General features: G+C 52.4%; 1 protein-coding gene across 4 annotated transcripts in view; it reads left to right on the top strand.

Moving 5' to 3' along the window:
- The first annotated feature begins 10,369 nt into the window (after positions 1 to 10,369).
- lrp4 (LDL receptor related protein 4) overlaps positions 10,370 to 13,850 on the top strand; it is a 203,954-nt gene continuing 200,473 nt past the window's right edge. For all 4 annotated transcript variants that reach the window (XM_033038628.1, XM_033038629.1, XM_033038630.1 and 1 more), the window contains exon 1: positions 10,370 to 10,835. In XM_033038628.1, the coding sequence (XP_032894519.1) occupies positions 10,778 to 10,835 (58 nt within the window). In that variant the 5' untranslated portion in view covers positions 10,370 to 10,777. The remainder of the gene's footprint in view (positions 10,836 to 13,850) is intronic.

The following is a 13,850-nucleotide window of genomic DNA, read 5'->3' on the forward strand; positions in this document are numbered from 1 at the left end:
AAAAATCAGAAAATGCAAAGAAAAAATCAGCAGGTCAGTCAGCATCTGTGGGAATGGAAACATTTGATATTTCACATCTGGTTCCTACATCGGCACAGAGAAAGAGAGAAATGTATCTGATGAAGGATCTCGACCAGAAACTTCACATATCCTTTTCTCCAGAGATGCTGCCTGACCCGCTGAGTTGCTCCAGCATTTTGTGTCTATCTTCGGTTTAAATCAGCATCTGCAGTTCCTTCATTTGCAAAGAAAGAAACAAGTTGGTGTTAGCAGCAGTGAGAATGGGTGGGACAGAGAGAAGTTCTGCTGTTGCGTGAAGCAAGGAGCAGTTGGATAGACACAAAATGCTGGAGTAGCTCAGCGGGACAGGCAGTATCTCTGGAGAGAAGGAATGGGTGACATGTCGGGTCGCGACCCTTCGGGATGAGTTGGTGATGTAGCTGTTATATCTGGACAGCATCATCTTCCTGGACCCACCCCTGCATGTCAATTCTTGCAAATGTTACTCTACCTGGAGTCACATGTCAGTTTCAGTTGAGTTTATGTCACGTGTACCGAGGTACCGTGAAAAGCTTTGATTATGCACTATCCAGTCAGCAGAAAGGCAATACATGATTGCATTCAAGCCATTTACAGTGTAACGGAATAACGTTTAGTGCAAGGTAAAGCCAGTAAAGTCCAATCAAGGATAGTCTGAGGGTCACCAATGAAGTAGATAGCAGTTCAGCTCTGCTCTCTGTGTGAACGTAAATATGTGTGTACATGTACAAGCAGAGAGATTAGATGTGACAGAGCTGCAACAAAGTGATTTCATTTCATTATTATTTGAAGAAGAAGAAAAACAATAGCTCCAAGAACATGTCCGATTAAGTGAAGAGAAAGCGGTTTCATTCACATTGATTCTGTTGGAAGCATTCACTCATGAGGCATCGAGATGTGTAACTGTCAATATGCCAGTGGACTGCAACAATGACATTCTTGCTTGCAGCAGCATTACGGGCAAATTAAACATCACATCAATCGTTCGCTCGTGTGTCAGGCGACGTGTAGCTCGCTGTTTAAGAAGGAACTGCAGATGCTGGAAAATCGAAGGTAGACAAAAATGCTGGAGAAAATCAACGGGTGCAGCAGCATCTATGGAGCGAAGGAAATAGGCAACGTTTCGGGCCGAAACCCTATGTTGCCTATTTCCTCTAGTGGAGATTGTTCAACTCTTTGCATGGAGCGAAGGAAATAGGCAACGTTTCGGGCCAAGACCCTTCTTCAACGTGTAGCTCGCTGTTGGCTTCTGTCGGCATCCAACATGGTGACAGAGTTGGTCGCCTGTCGTGACACAGAGTGGATCGTGTCATTGTTTCTGGGGATCGCCACCAGGAGGCTTCTGTCATGATCTCCATCACAGCAATAATACGTATATAATTAATAATTAGTCATCTTCAATGAACCAGACACCACAGTACAAGCCAAAGTTCTCAGCTGAAGCTGAGTAATGGGTCTGAAGAAGGGTTTCGGCCCGAAACGTTGCCTATTCCTTCGCTCCATAGATGCTGCTGCACCCGCTGAGTTTCTCCAGCAATTTTGTCTACCTGAGTAATGGAAGTGGTTCTGTAGGGTTGTGCAGAACAGTTCAGGAACCTGATTGTTGGTGGGGGAGAAGCTGGTCTTGAACCTGGGGGTAACGATTCTCCTCTACCTCCCCAATGATAGCAGTGAGTAGAGAGTGCCAGGTTGGTGGGGGAGAAGCTGGTCTTGAAGCTGGGGGTAACGATTCTCCTCTACCTCCCCAATTATAGCAGAGAGTGCCAGGTTGGTGGGGGAGAAGCTGGTCTTGAACCTGGGGGTAACGATTCTCCTCTACCTCCCCAATTATAGCAGAGAGTGCCAGGTTGGTGGGGGGAAGCTGGTCTTGAACCTAGGGGTAACGATTCTCCTCTACCTCCCCAATGATAGCAGTGAGCAGAGAGTGCCAGGTTGGTGGGTCTGTGATGACATTGGCAGCCTTCTTTATGCATGACCCATCACTAATTAACCACATGGCAGCAATTTCTTCAACTGGTATTGTCATTCTGGTGGAGATCTCCCACAGTGCTATTGGGCAGGCAGTTCCTGGATTTAGACCCAATGGTGACAGAGAACCAGTTGCCAAATCAGGACAATGTTTGACTTGGAGGGAAATCTGGAATGGAAAATATTCACGTGGATGAATCAAATGGCTCTTAAAGATAGTGGAGTCAGGGGATATGGGGAGAAGGCAGGAACGGGGTACTGATTGGGGATGACCAGTCATGATCACATTGAATGGCAGTGCTGGCTCAATGGGCCGAATGGCCTACTCCAGCACCTATTGTCTATTGTCTATTGTAAGCCTGTTGGAGGGATGGTTTACTTAGGACAGCCCATCCACAATAATCGATTGCCTTAAATCTCCACAAGGTGGTAACTGTGACTGGCTTTGGTTTTCCTTATCCTCTTGTTAAACCCGTTGCTGAATTTCTTCCCTTGGTCAAGAGTGATGAGGCAGGAATTCTCTGCCACAGAGTCAATGGACGCCAATTCACTGGATAAAATCAAGAGAGAGTTAGATTTAGCTCTTCGGGCTAACGGAATCAAGGGATATGGGGAGAAAGCAGGAACAGGGTACTGATTTTGGATGATCAGCCATGATCATATTGAATGGCGGTGCTGGCTTGAAGGGCCGAATGGCCTACTGCACCTATTACTCCTGGGCACATTGCTGGGAATGGCCTTCATAAAGTCCGTATACCTCAAGAGTTTAATTCCACATAGCTTTGCAGGATATGTGGAGACATCTTCACAAATCAATCCTAGGTCCAGAGCTTTGCTTGAGTTCTGTGGTAGGTCAGAGACCTCTAGATGAATTGTATTAGTGGTCAACAGTGGTCCTTAGACATCTGATCTCAGTGGAGGTGTCCCAATCTTCTCCAAAGAGCTAGAATGACCCTTAGTTGCCTGGACCAAGGACAAGTGAGGACTGGTGCACTGTTGAGGTGTCATGGCATTGCTAGGAAAACAAAGACAGTCAGTAACGGTCTGAAGAAGGATCTTGACCCGAAAAGTCACCCGTTCCCTCTCTCCAGAGATGCTGCCTATCCCATTGAGTTACTCCAGCTTTTTGTGTGTATCTTTGGTTTATACCAGCATCTGCAGTTCCTTCCTACACAATACATTATTCACTCACAGTGGGCCCTGATCAGATGAATATTCAGGATGTAAAACCTCTTCCTGTTATAAATTGGCCCCATAGCAGAAACGTCCATGTCGTGGGGCTGGAAACTAGAAGTATCCTGAGCTAATTCTGCTACCAACATCATCTATTGCGACAAGTGATGGCTCCCACTGATTGTCGCCGGAAGCTTGTGTCCTTTTCAGGACGGACGATGACAGCGAGGGGAGCATTTGTATCGAGATGGACACGAATAGAAGACGTTATAAATCAGGACTGGTTCTTGTCAGAAGGGCACATGTAACATGTATGGTTCTCACCTGTGGAGATCCAGACTGTGGCTACATCGAGCTTGAACAGCAGCTTCTGTCAGAACTGTGATCTATTGGTGTCTTGACCGCCTGTCATCTACTTAATGTCTGTACGGACAGCAAATTTACTGCTTATACTATATGTCACCTTTTGCAATCTGGATTGACATGTTGTATTGAAGCTGGGGCCCAAACGCTCGCACATTCAATTCGATGTGTTCCCTTTTGCTTGGCTGTAAATTCTCATTGCAACAGGTTTCAGAGGTCAGTGGCTGCTCTCTGCTAAACACAACATCCCACAAGTTGCTCTTCAATCATGTCAAACTACAACATCTTGTTACCAAATAGTGGCATCAGAAATATGCAGCAGTTTACAAAGACTTAACTTAATGGAAGTGAGAAATCATTTATTATCCACGACATGTGCTCATATATTTTACTGTGAATAATTTAAAATCTCTTGGCCACCAAATGTTCAAAACTGACCAAAGCACAAGAGGTCTCTATACATATATATCAGAGCCAGCGTCTATTTCAGATACAAGCCTCTATTTAACACCACCTCGATTTGACCACTGCCTGTTTTTGACCAGCGAGACCCTGTTTCAGAATCGATACACAGTGATAATGGAGAATAAAATGCAAATACATTCCTTTCCTTTTTAGTGTAAGGACATTCACATCTTGTGGGTTGTTGGAGTCAAGGCGTGTTCAACATCTTTCTTGTTTAACAAGGAAACTGTCACACCAGCCTTCACAGATGCAGAAGGAGAAAGACACTGCAAGGAGGAATAGATTTCAAAGCGATACTCAGAGCAGGGGAACCAAGAACATGACAACACTGGTTTAAGGTGAGAGTGGAAAGATTTAATGGCAACCTGAGGGGCAACTTCTTCACACAGAGGGTGGTGGGTGTATGGAGCGAGCTGCTGGAGGAGGTAGTTGAGGCTGGGACTATCACAACATTTAAAGGACATTTGGACAGGTGCATGGATAGAACAGGTTTAGAGAGATATGGGTCAAATGCAGGCAGGTGGGACTAGTGTCGATGGGGCATGTTGGCTGGCATGGGAGAGATGGGCCGAATGGCCTGTTTCGGTGCTGTGTGATTCTATGACTCAGTCAACAAGAGACAATTTATGAATTTAAGAGTTTGGATAAAAAGGTGATTGAAAATACAGTGAACAGCTGATAAGAAATTCTGGAAAGAGATGATAAGAATTTAAATTCAAGACAGCACTGATCTGCTGGCCACTGTTTTCATCAACGGTTTTCAAAACTTAGGAAAGTTGTTGCCAGTTTTGTTGGTTTGCTGAAACGTTGCCCCCGCAGTCACCTCCAATAGGGGCGCCTCCCGTTCCTGTGTGATGATACAGCCCATGGAGACACAAGGAACTGCAGATACTGGGATCCTGAGTGAAACACTAAGTGCTGGAGGAACTCAACGGGTCAGGCAGCATCTGTGGACAAGGGTTGGGACCCTTCTTCAGACTCCAAGTCCCATCTCAGGTGAAAGACAAGTTCTAACTTTCCTGAAACATTTCCTCCTTCCTTGTCATTAGAACATTAGTACATCACAGGAACAGGCCCTTCGGCCCACGCTGCCCATGCTATCTGGCCACATTCCCTAGCATGGAATCGAGGACCTGAGGACATAGGTTTAAGGTCGGGGGGAAAGATTGAATAGGAATCTGAGGGGTAACATTTGCATGCAGTGTGTCGATGGGGCATGTTGGTTGGCATGGGCCGAAGGGCCTGTTCTACGACTCTAAACTCTATGAGTCCAGCTGCAGAACATGACCCCGACACAAGCTCACAAGTTATAGGAGTAGAATTAGGCCATTCGGCCCATCGAGTCTACTCCGTCATTCAATCATGGCTGATCTCTGCCTCCTAATCCCATCTCCTGCTTTCTCCCCATAACCCTGACACCCGTTCTAATCAATAATTTGTCTATTTCTGCCTTTAAAATGTCCACTAACATGGCCTCTACAGCCGTCTGTGGCAATGAGCTCCCACAGATTCACCACCCGCTCACTAAAGAAGTTCCTCCTCACCTCCTTTCTAAAAGAACGCCCTTTAATTCTGAGGATAGACACAAAATGCTGGAGTAACTCCGCGGGTCAGGCAGCATCTCTGGAGAGAAGGAATGGGTGATGTTTCGGGTCGAGACCCTTCTTCAGGCTGTGAGCACCAGTGGAAACATCCTCTCCACATCCACTCTATCCAAGTCTTTCATTATTCTATAAGTTTCAACGAGGTCCCCTACCCCCTCCCCCCTCAGTCTTCTAAACTCCAGCGAGTACATGAGGCCCAGTGCTGTCAAACTGAAAATAAAGTCAACATTAGAAAAGCGTCAAACAATTCGTGTCTCGTAGTTCCGTGCGCCGGGGACAGGGAGCGGGTCCGCGCCTACAACCAGGAGCGCTCTGTGGGACAAGGATAATTAAATATTCTGAATTAATGGACTCACTTTATGTATGCATTTGTTGCCACGCGCATTTATTTGTTTCTCGCGTATTTTCTAATGTTTATTTTATATTGTTCGTTTTAACAAACATTTAAGTTTAAGGTATGAAGTCTGAGGAAGGGTCTCGACCCGAAACGTCACCCATTCCTTCTCTCCAGAGATGCTGCCTGACCCGCGGAGTTACTCCAGCAGTTTGTCTTTCTTCGGTGTAGCTCCTTGCACATCTGGGACAGAGCGCTGGAGAGGTCATAGATCCGCCAGTTGCCGCGCTGGTTGGTGATAAATGGGAACGGGCGACGCTCACTGCCGGAGGTTAGACCAACCACCCAGCGCCAGATGTGGAGCACAAGCTCTCTGCGCGTTCCATACAGTACCCCCCCCCCCCCCCCCCACACACACACACACACACACACACACACAGTACCCCCCACACACACAGTACCCCCCTCCCACACACACACACACAGTACCCCCACACACACAGTACCCCCCACACACACAGTACCCCCCCCCACACACACAGTACCCCCCCACACACACAGTACCCCCCATACACACAGTACCCCCCACACACACAGTACCCCCCACACACACAGTACCCCCCACACACACACAGTACCCCCACACACACAGTAACCCCCACACACACAGTACCCCCCCACCCACACACAGTACCCCCCACACACACAGTACCCCCCCCCCCCCCCCACACACACAGTACCCCCCCCCACACACAGTACCCCCCACACACACAGTAACCCCCCACACACACAGTACCCCCCCCCCCACACACACTACCCCCCACACACACAGTACCCCCCCCCACACACACAGTACCCCCCCCCCCCACACACACAGTACCCCCCCCCACACACAGTACCCCCCCCACACCCCGTTCACCCCCCACCCCCCCCCCCCCCCCCCAGCACACACACACAGTACCCCCACACACCAGAACCCCCCCCATCCCCACCCACACCACCCCTCCCCTCCCCCCCCCCTGCCCCCACACACCACCGCCCCCCCCCACACACATTACCCCCCCCCCCCACCCCCCCCCCCCCCCACACACACCCACCCCTTCACCACCACCACACCGACAGAACCCCCCCCCCTCCACACCACACACACCCGTCCCCCCCCCCCCCCCCACCACCCCACAGCCCCCCCCGCCCCCCCCTTCACGCCGGCGCCTCGCACCACACCACACCCCCACATCCAGCAACCCCCCCCCCCCACCCACCCCCCCCCCATTACCCCCCGGAGTCCGCCACACCCCCCCCCACACCCCACATTTACCCCCACCCGCCCAAACACCCCACCACAGTAGCCCCCCCCCACTCACCCACCACACACAGTACCCCCCCACCAGCACACCAACCAACACCACCAGTCCCCCCCCCCGCACCCCACCACCCACCCCCCACAACGTACCCCCCCACTACACAACCCCACCCAACCCCCCCCACCACCCAGTACCACCTCCCACATATACAGTACCCCCCCCACACACAGTTGTTGCCCTACAGATTCCCTTTAATTCGCTCCCCGGTCACTTTACGAGATAGTTAAACATTTGAAAGCTCAGGTGAACTGGCACACGGGGGGTGTTGATGTCAATATGGATTAGACATGGCCAGAGGGGCCGAGTGGCCTACTGTGGCGCCCGCTCCTCCTCCGAGTGAGACCGTGTGTAAGTGAGCACCCGCCGATGGGTCGGTGCAGGACGGTAGATGATGACTGGAGGCGTGGGCGCGATGTAACCGCAGTAGTTACTGAGAACCACCGCTCTGTGCTTGGGCGGGCAGTGCAAACCCCGCTCCTCCTCTCCCCCCCTCCTCCTCCTTCCCCCCCTCTTCCCCCTCCTCCTCCTTCCCTCCCCTCTTCCCCCCTCCACCCCGCCCCTCTCCCCCCTCCTCCTCCTTCCCCCCCTCTTCCTCCCTCCACCCCGCCCCCTCCCCCCCTCCTCCTCCCCCTCTTCCCCCCTCCACCCCGCCCCTCTCCCCCCCCTCCACCCCGCCCCTCTCCCCCCATCTCCTCATCCCCCCTCTCCCCTCCTCCTCCCCCTCTTCCTCCCTCCACCCCGCCCCCTCTCCCCCCCCTCCACCCCTCCCCCTCTCCCCCCCTCAGGATAAAGGGAATAACGTTTAGTGCCAGGTAAAGTCCAGTCAAGTCCGATTAAAGATAATCTCCAATGAGATAGATGGGAGGTCAGGATCGCTCCCTAGTTGGTGAGAGGCGTCAAGATAGTTTATTGTCATGTGTCCCAGATAGGACAATGAAATTCTTGCTTGCTGCAGCACAACAGAATATGTAAACATAATACAGAACAGGAGATAAAGGTTCCGTGTGTCTATAGACCATAGACCATACACATACACAATAAATAAACAGATAGAGTGCAATAGGCTGTTATTGTTCAGAGGATGGATCAGTTGCCGGGAAGAAACTGCGGTGAATCTGGAGGTTTGAGTTTGAACAGCAAGGTTAAAAGGAATTCGATTAAACTTTAGATTGTAAAATGCGTGCAGGAAATAGCGTGGGATTGTGAATGATTATGCATTCATCCAGAGACGCTGGCTGACCCGCTGAGTTACCCCAGCATCTTGTGTTTTTCTTAGGATAGGACGTGTTGAGAGCGACGTGGGGCAAATAGAACCAGCGTAGATGGAGCATCTTGGTCGGCATTGTCGAGATGGGCCGAAGGGCCTGATTCCGTTTAGGCAGGAACTGCAGATGCTGGTTTAAACCGAAGATAGACACAAAGTGCTGGAGTAACTCAGCGGGACAGGCAGCATCTCTGGAGGAAAGGAATGGGTGACGTTTCGGGTCGAGACCCTTCTTCAGACGGAATCATTTAGTGCATATCTTTGGGCCTGTTTCGTGCCTCCACAGAAAGAGAACATTGAGACCACACCTGGAGTAGTGAGACCACACCTGGAGTATTGTGTGCAGTTTTGGTCCCCTAATTTGAGGAAGGACATTCTTGCTATTGAGGAAGTGCAGCGTGGGTTTACAAGGTTAATTCCCAGGATGGCGGGACTGTCATATGCTGAGAGAATGGAGCAGCTGGGCTTGTACACTCTGGAGTTTAGGATGAGAGGGTATCTTATTGAAGCATATAAGATTGTTAAGGGTTTGGACACGCTAGATGCAGGAAACATGTTCCCGATGTTGGGGGAGTCCAGAACCAGGGGCCGCAGTTTATGAATAAGGGGTAAGCCATTTAGAACGGAGACGAAGAAACACTTTTTCTCACAGAGAGTTGCGAATCTGTGGAATTCTCTGCCTCAAAGTGCGATCGAGGCCGGTTCTCTGGATGCTTTCAAGAGCTAGATGGGGCTCTTAAAAATAGCGGAGTCAGGGGATATGGGGAGAAGGCAAGAACGGGGTACTGATTGTGGATGATCAGCCATGATCATATTGAATGGTGGTGCAGGCTCGAAGAGCCGAATGGCCTACTCCTGCATATATTGTCTATAGAACATATTGTTGTCCAAAAATAAACATTATTCAGAATTAAATATTTCTACCAAAATATATGTGTAATAGGTTTTCTGTCTGTACTTTCCCAACTCGTCAATGGCCGCCCCGGCGCCCACACGGAGCCTCACCCCCTGGCCCCTGACCCAAGGAGCCCGGCAGCGAGGGGACAGGACACACACCCACCCACACACACACACGCACATAGATATAGACACACACACAGATACACACAGAGAAACATAGAAAATAGGTGCAGGAGTAGGCCATTCGGCCCTTCGAGCCTGCACCGCCATTCATGGCTGATCATCCAACTCAGTATCCTGTACCTGCCTTCTCTCCACCCCCCCCCTGATCCCTTTAGCCACAAGGGCCACATCTAACTCCCTCTTAAATATAGCCAATGAACTGGCCTCAACTACCTTCTGTGGCAGAGAATTCCACAGATTCACCACTCTCTGTGTAAAAAAATGTTATTCTCATCTCGGTCCTAAAAGATTTCCCCCTTATCGTTAAACGGTGACCCCTTTTTCTGGACTTCCCCAACATCGGGACCAGCTTTCCTGCGTCTAGCCTGTCCAACTCCTTAAGGATTTTGTAAGTTTCTATAAGATCCACCCCTCAATCTTCTAAATTCTAGCGAGTACAAGCCGAGAGAGACAGACAGACACGCGCGCACACACACATACACACACAATGTACTCGCCACAATGTACACCTCTTTGGTGTACAGCGCTCTCAATCTATCGCGCCCCAGGGTGCTGGGCATGGGGGGTGGGGAGAGGAGGGGGTGGGGTAAGGAGGGGGTGGGGTAAGGAGGGGGTGGGGTAGAGGGGGAGGAGACAGACCGACAGACCGACAGACAGACAGACACACACAGACGGTGAGCGGCGCTTTGTGGTCGCCGCGTAGTCACTCCAGCAGCCGGGCAGCGCCGCCCACATTGAGCGCGTCCCCCGGGGCCGCAGGATCGGAGCCGCCGCTTGTTGGCGACTGGGAAGTGGCCGCCGGCCCGGGCGGAGCCGGGTTTCTATTTGTGCGCGTCTCGGCGGAGGCGGCGCCAGTGACCCGGGAGAGCGCAGGGGTTCGCTCTGCCCTCAGCCTGTCCCCGCCAGCCAGCTACAGGAGTCGGTGTGGACCAGGAGTGAGCGGCGCTTGTTGCTCGGTGCCCGGTACTCGCCCCCGGCTCAACGCTACCCCCGGACCGCGAGAGAGGACGCGGCGGCCGGCCATGATGTGACCTGCTCTCCGCTGCCGCCGCCGCTACACCGTGCAGCCCGTCCCCGGCTTGTGAAGCGCTCACACCGCCCGCTCCCACTCGCACTCGCCATGCAGCCTGTTGCGTTGCTGCTCGCCTTCCTGCTGACTGCAGGGCCACACCGTCAAGGTAAGACCATCCAGACCCCCAGACCCCGGACCGGCCCGGCCCGGCGACGTGGGGCTGAGCGGCGGCTCACGGCTCCGGTTTGTGCTGCCGTTACCCCGCGGCTACAGAGCCGAGTCTCCGCCGCCCCAGCGAACGCGGCTCCCGGGCAGCGACGTCAGCGCAGACCGGCAAAGTTGTCCGGGGTCGCGGATAAAGTTTTACCCAAGTGTTGGTGTGTGTGTGTGAGAGAGAATGTGTGTGTGTGTGTGTGTGGGGGGGGTCTTTTGTTCCCCGACACAGGGCCGCTATCCCCGAGTTGTGCGCGTTGGTGGCGTTTGACGGGGGGAGTTGGAGCCGTGCACAGGCTCGGGGACTGGGGGCTCGGGGGGTGGTTTGGTCTCGGTGTCGTGTTGGGAGAGGTAGCGCTGGTGTGTGCCCGCTGTGAGCGGACACGGGCAGATCCTCTCTCTCAGACTGAACAACTCTCACTCCGTGAGACAGGGGTGGCGGCGGCATTTAGAGCTGCTGTGAATGATACTAGAGGGAGGGGGGGGGGGGGGGTGCAGGTTGTGTCGGGGAGGCGGTGTAGCTGGGAGTATTTACACTGAATGTGTGGAACCGTACACGCTGTTGCGATCTTCACGCCGACTCTTGTATTCCGCGCGGTGCGAGTTTGACCTCGGCGGCCAAGCGAGTGGCCACTGCTCGCCGCAACTTTCACCGCGCTGTCCCTCACCGCCACACATTAGTCAGCCCGCCGCGTTACAAACTTGCCCAGGCCGCTGCTCCAGGTTCCCCCCTGACAACCGCGCCACCCCCCCCCCCCCCAACAACCCCCCCCCCCCCCCCCACAACTATCTTCTTCTCTCCCCCCCCCCCCCCAACTCTTCTCCCCCACAACTCTCTCCCTCGCCACTTCTGTCTCTCTGTGCAGGGAGACAAAGGATTACGCAGCGCGGGCGGGGAGGTGGGGGCTTCCACACTGTTTCTCTGGGACAACATTGGTCTCAGTGGAAGAGCGAGCGACGAGGGAGGGAGGGAGGGAGGCCGGCGGGAATGGATGGATGCGCTGCTGTCTGTAACTCGGCGCCTCTTGGTTCGCTGGCTTTGTGTGCGCGGTGCGGGGAAGGCAGGCAGGCAGGGCTGGCCATTGGCGCCGCGGCTCTGTGACCACCGACCCGGCCTCTGGCCTCTGGCCATCATTCCCCGCCTCTTGCCCCGGGACAGAGAGCGCTTCAGCGGCGGCGCTTCACCGGCACTCGTGTTCAATGTAACATGAAAGTCATTTAAAGTTGAGTTTTCACAGAAGGACAGAGTCGCCGCGTTGTCCCCGCGGGAGGGGGTGAGGAGTGGGGCGGGGTGTCAGTGCGGCCGCTCATTTTCCACCTCTATTCCCAGTGTTTGAGTTTCATCTCCCACTCGCGCAGCCACTCACACTCCGGGCGATCGGCGAGCGGGGCCGCGGTTAAACCACAGTCTACCTTGCAGATAGACCCAGAGTGCTGGAGTAACTCAGCGGGTCAGGCAGCATCTGTGGGGTCCACACTTCGCATCAACCCGTTTAGGCGCTGTCTCGTTCTCTACAAGCCTTGTGCAGGACTGTGGAGAAGACGAGACACTCGCCTGGTTTATATTGCAATATGTTGTAGAAACAGCCTGACATCTGCCCTGGGGGACGATATTAATTTAATTGTAAATCTGTTATTTAACCAGACGTGCAACTCCGTTGTAAATATATTAATATCTGGAATATGTGAAGTGCCAGGGGAGGTGATCTTCGTGGAGGTGATCTTCGTGGAGGTGATCTTTACGCCTCTGATCTGCTCCGTGTGGCGGCGTCCACCTGCTGGGGCAGAGTAGGTGCCAAACTGGAATGCAAATATGTCGGCAAGACATCCCAGTGCCAATTCTGCCTGATGAAGGGTCTCCACCCGAAACGTCATCCATTCCTTTTCTCCAGAGACGCTGCCTGTCCCGCTGAGTTACTCCAGCATTTTGTGTCTGTCTTCGGTTTAAACCAGCATCTGCAGTTCCTTCCTCCACACATTATCTGAATGGCGTCAGGTTCGGGAAAGGGGAGGTGCAACGAGACCTGGGTGTCCTTGTTCATCAGTCATTGAAAGTCTGAAGACGGGTTTCGGCCCGAAACGTTACCTATTTCCTTCGCTCCATAGATGGTGCTGCACCCGCTGAGTTTCTCCAGCATTTTTGTGTACCTTCGATTTTCCAGCATCTGCAGTTCCTTCTTGAACACTGAAAGTAAGCATGCAGGTACAACAGGCAGTGAAGAAAACTAATGGCGTGTTGGTCTTTATAACAAGAGGAGTTGAGTATAGGCGCAAAGAGGTCCTTCTGCAGTTGTACAGAGCCCTAGTGAGACCACACCTGGAGTATTGTGTGCAGTTTTGGTCCCCTAATTTGAGGAAGGACATTCTTGCTATTGAGGAAGTGCAGCGTAGGTTTACAAGGTTAATTCCCGGGATGGCGGGACTGTCATATGCTGAGAGAATGGAGCAGCTGGGCTTGTATACTCTGGTGTTTAGAAGGATGAGAGGGTATCTTATGGAAACATATCAAATTGTACACGCTAGAGGCAGGAAACATGTTCCCGATGTTGGGGGAGTCCAGAACCAGGGACCACAGATTAAGAATAAGGGGTAAGCCATTTAGAACTGAGATGAGGAAAAACGTTTTCACCCAGAGAGTTGTGAATCTGTGGAATTCTTTGCCTCAGGCAGTGGAGGCAGGTTCACTGGATGCATTCAAAACGGTTAGAGAGAGCTCTTGGGGCTAGCGGAATCAAGGGATATGGAGAGAATGCAGGAATGAGATACTTATTGTGGATGATCAGCCATGATCACAGTGAATGGCGGTGCTGGTTCGAAGGGCCTGCACCTATTGTCTATGTATCTGTGTACCCATGTTGACCAGGTTGCCCCCCCCCCCCCCCCTGCATTAGTCCCACCTGTCCCACAGGCCCATATCCCTCTAAACCTGAGAAACATGGAACTGCAGATGCTGGTTTACACCAAAGAT

The sequence above is a fragment of the Amblyraja radiata genome, chromosome 20 (genome assembly GCF_010909765.2).
Source record: "Amblyraja radiata isolate CabotCenter1 chromosome 20, sAmbRad1.1.pri, whole genome shotgun sequence".
NCBI classification, from domain to species: Eukaryota; Metazoa; Chordata; class Chondrichthyes; order Rajiformes; family Rajidae; genus Amblyraja; species Amblyraja radiata.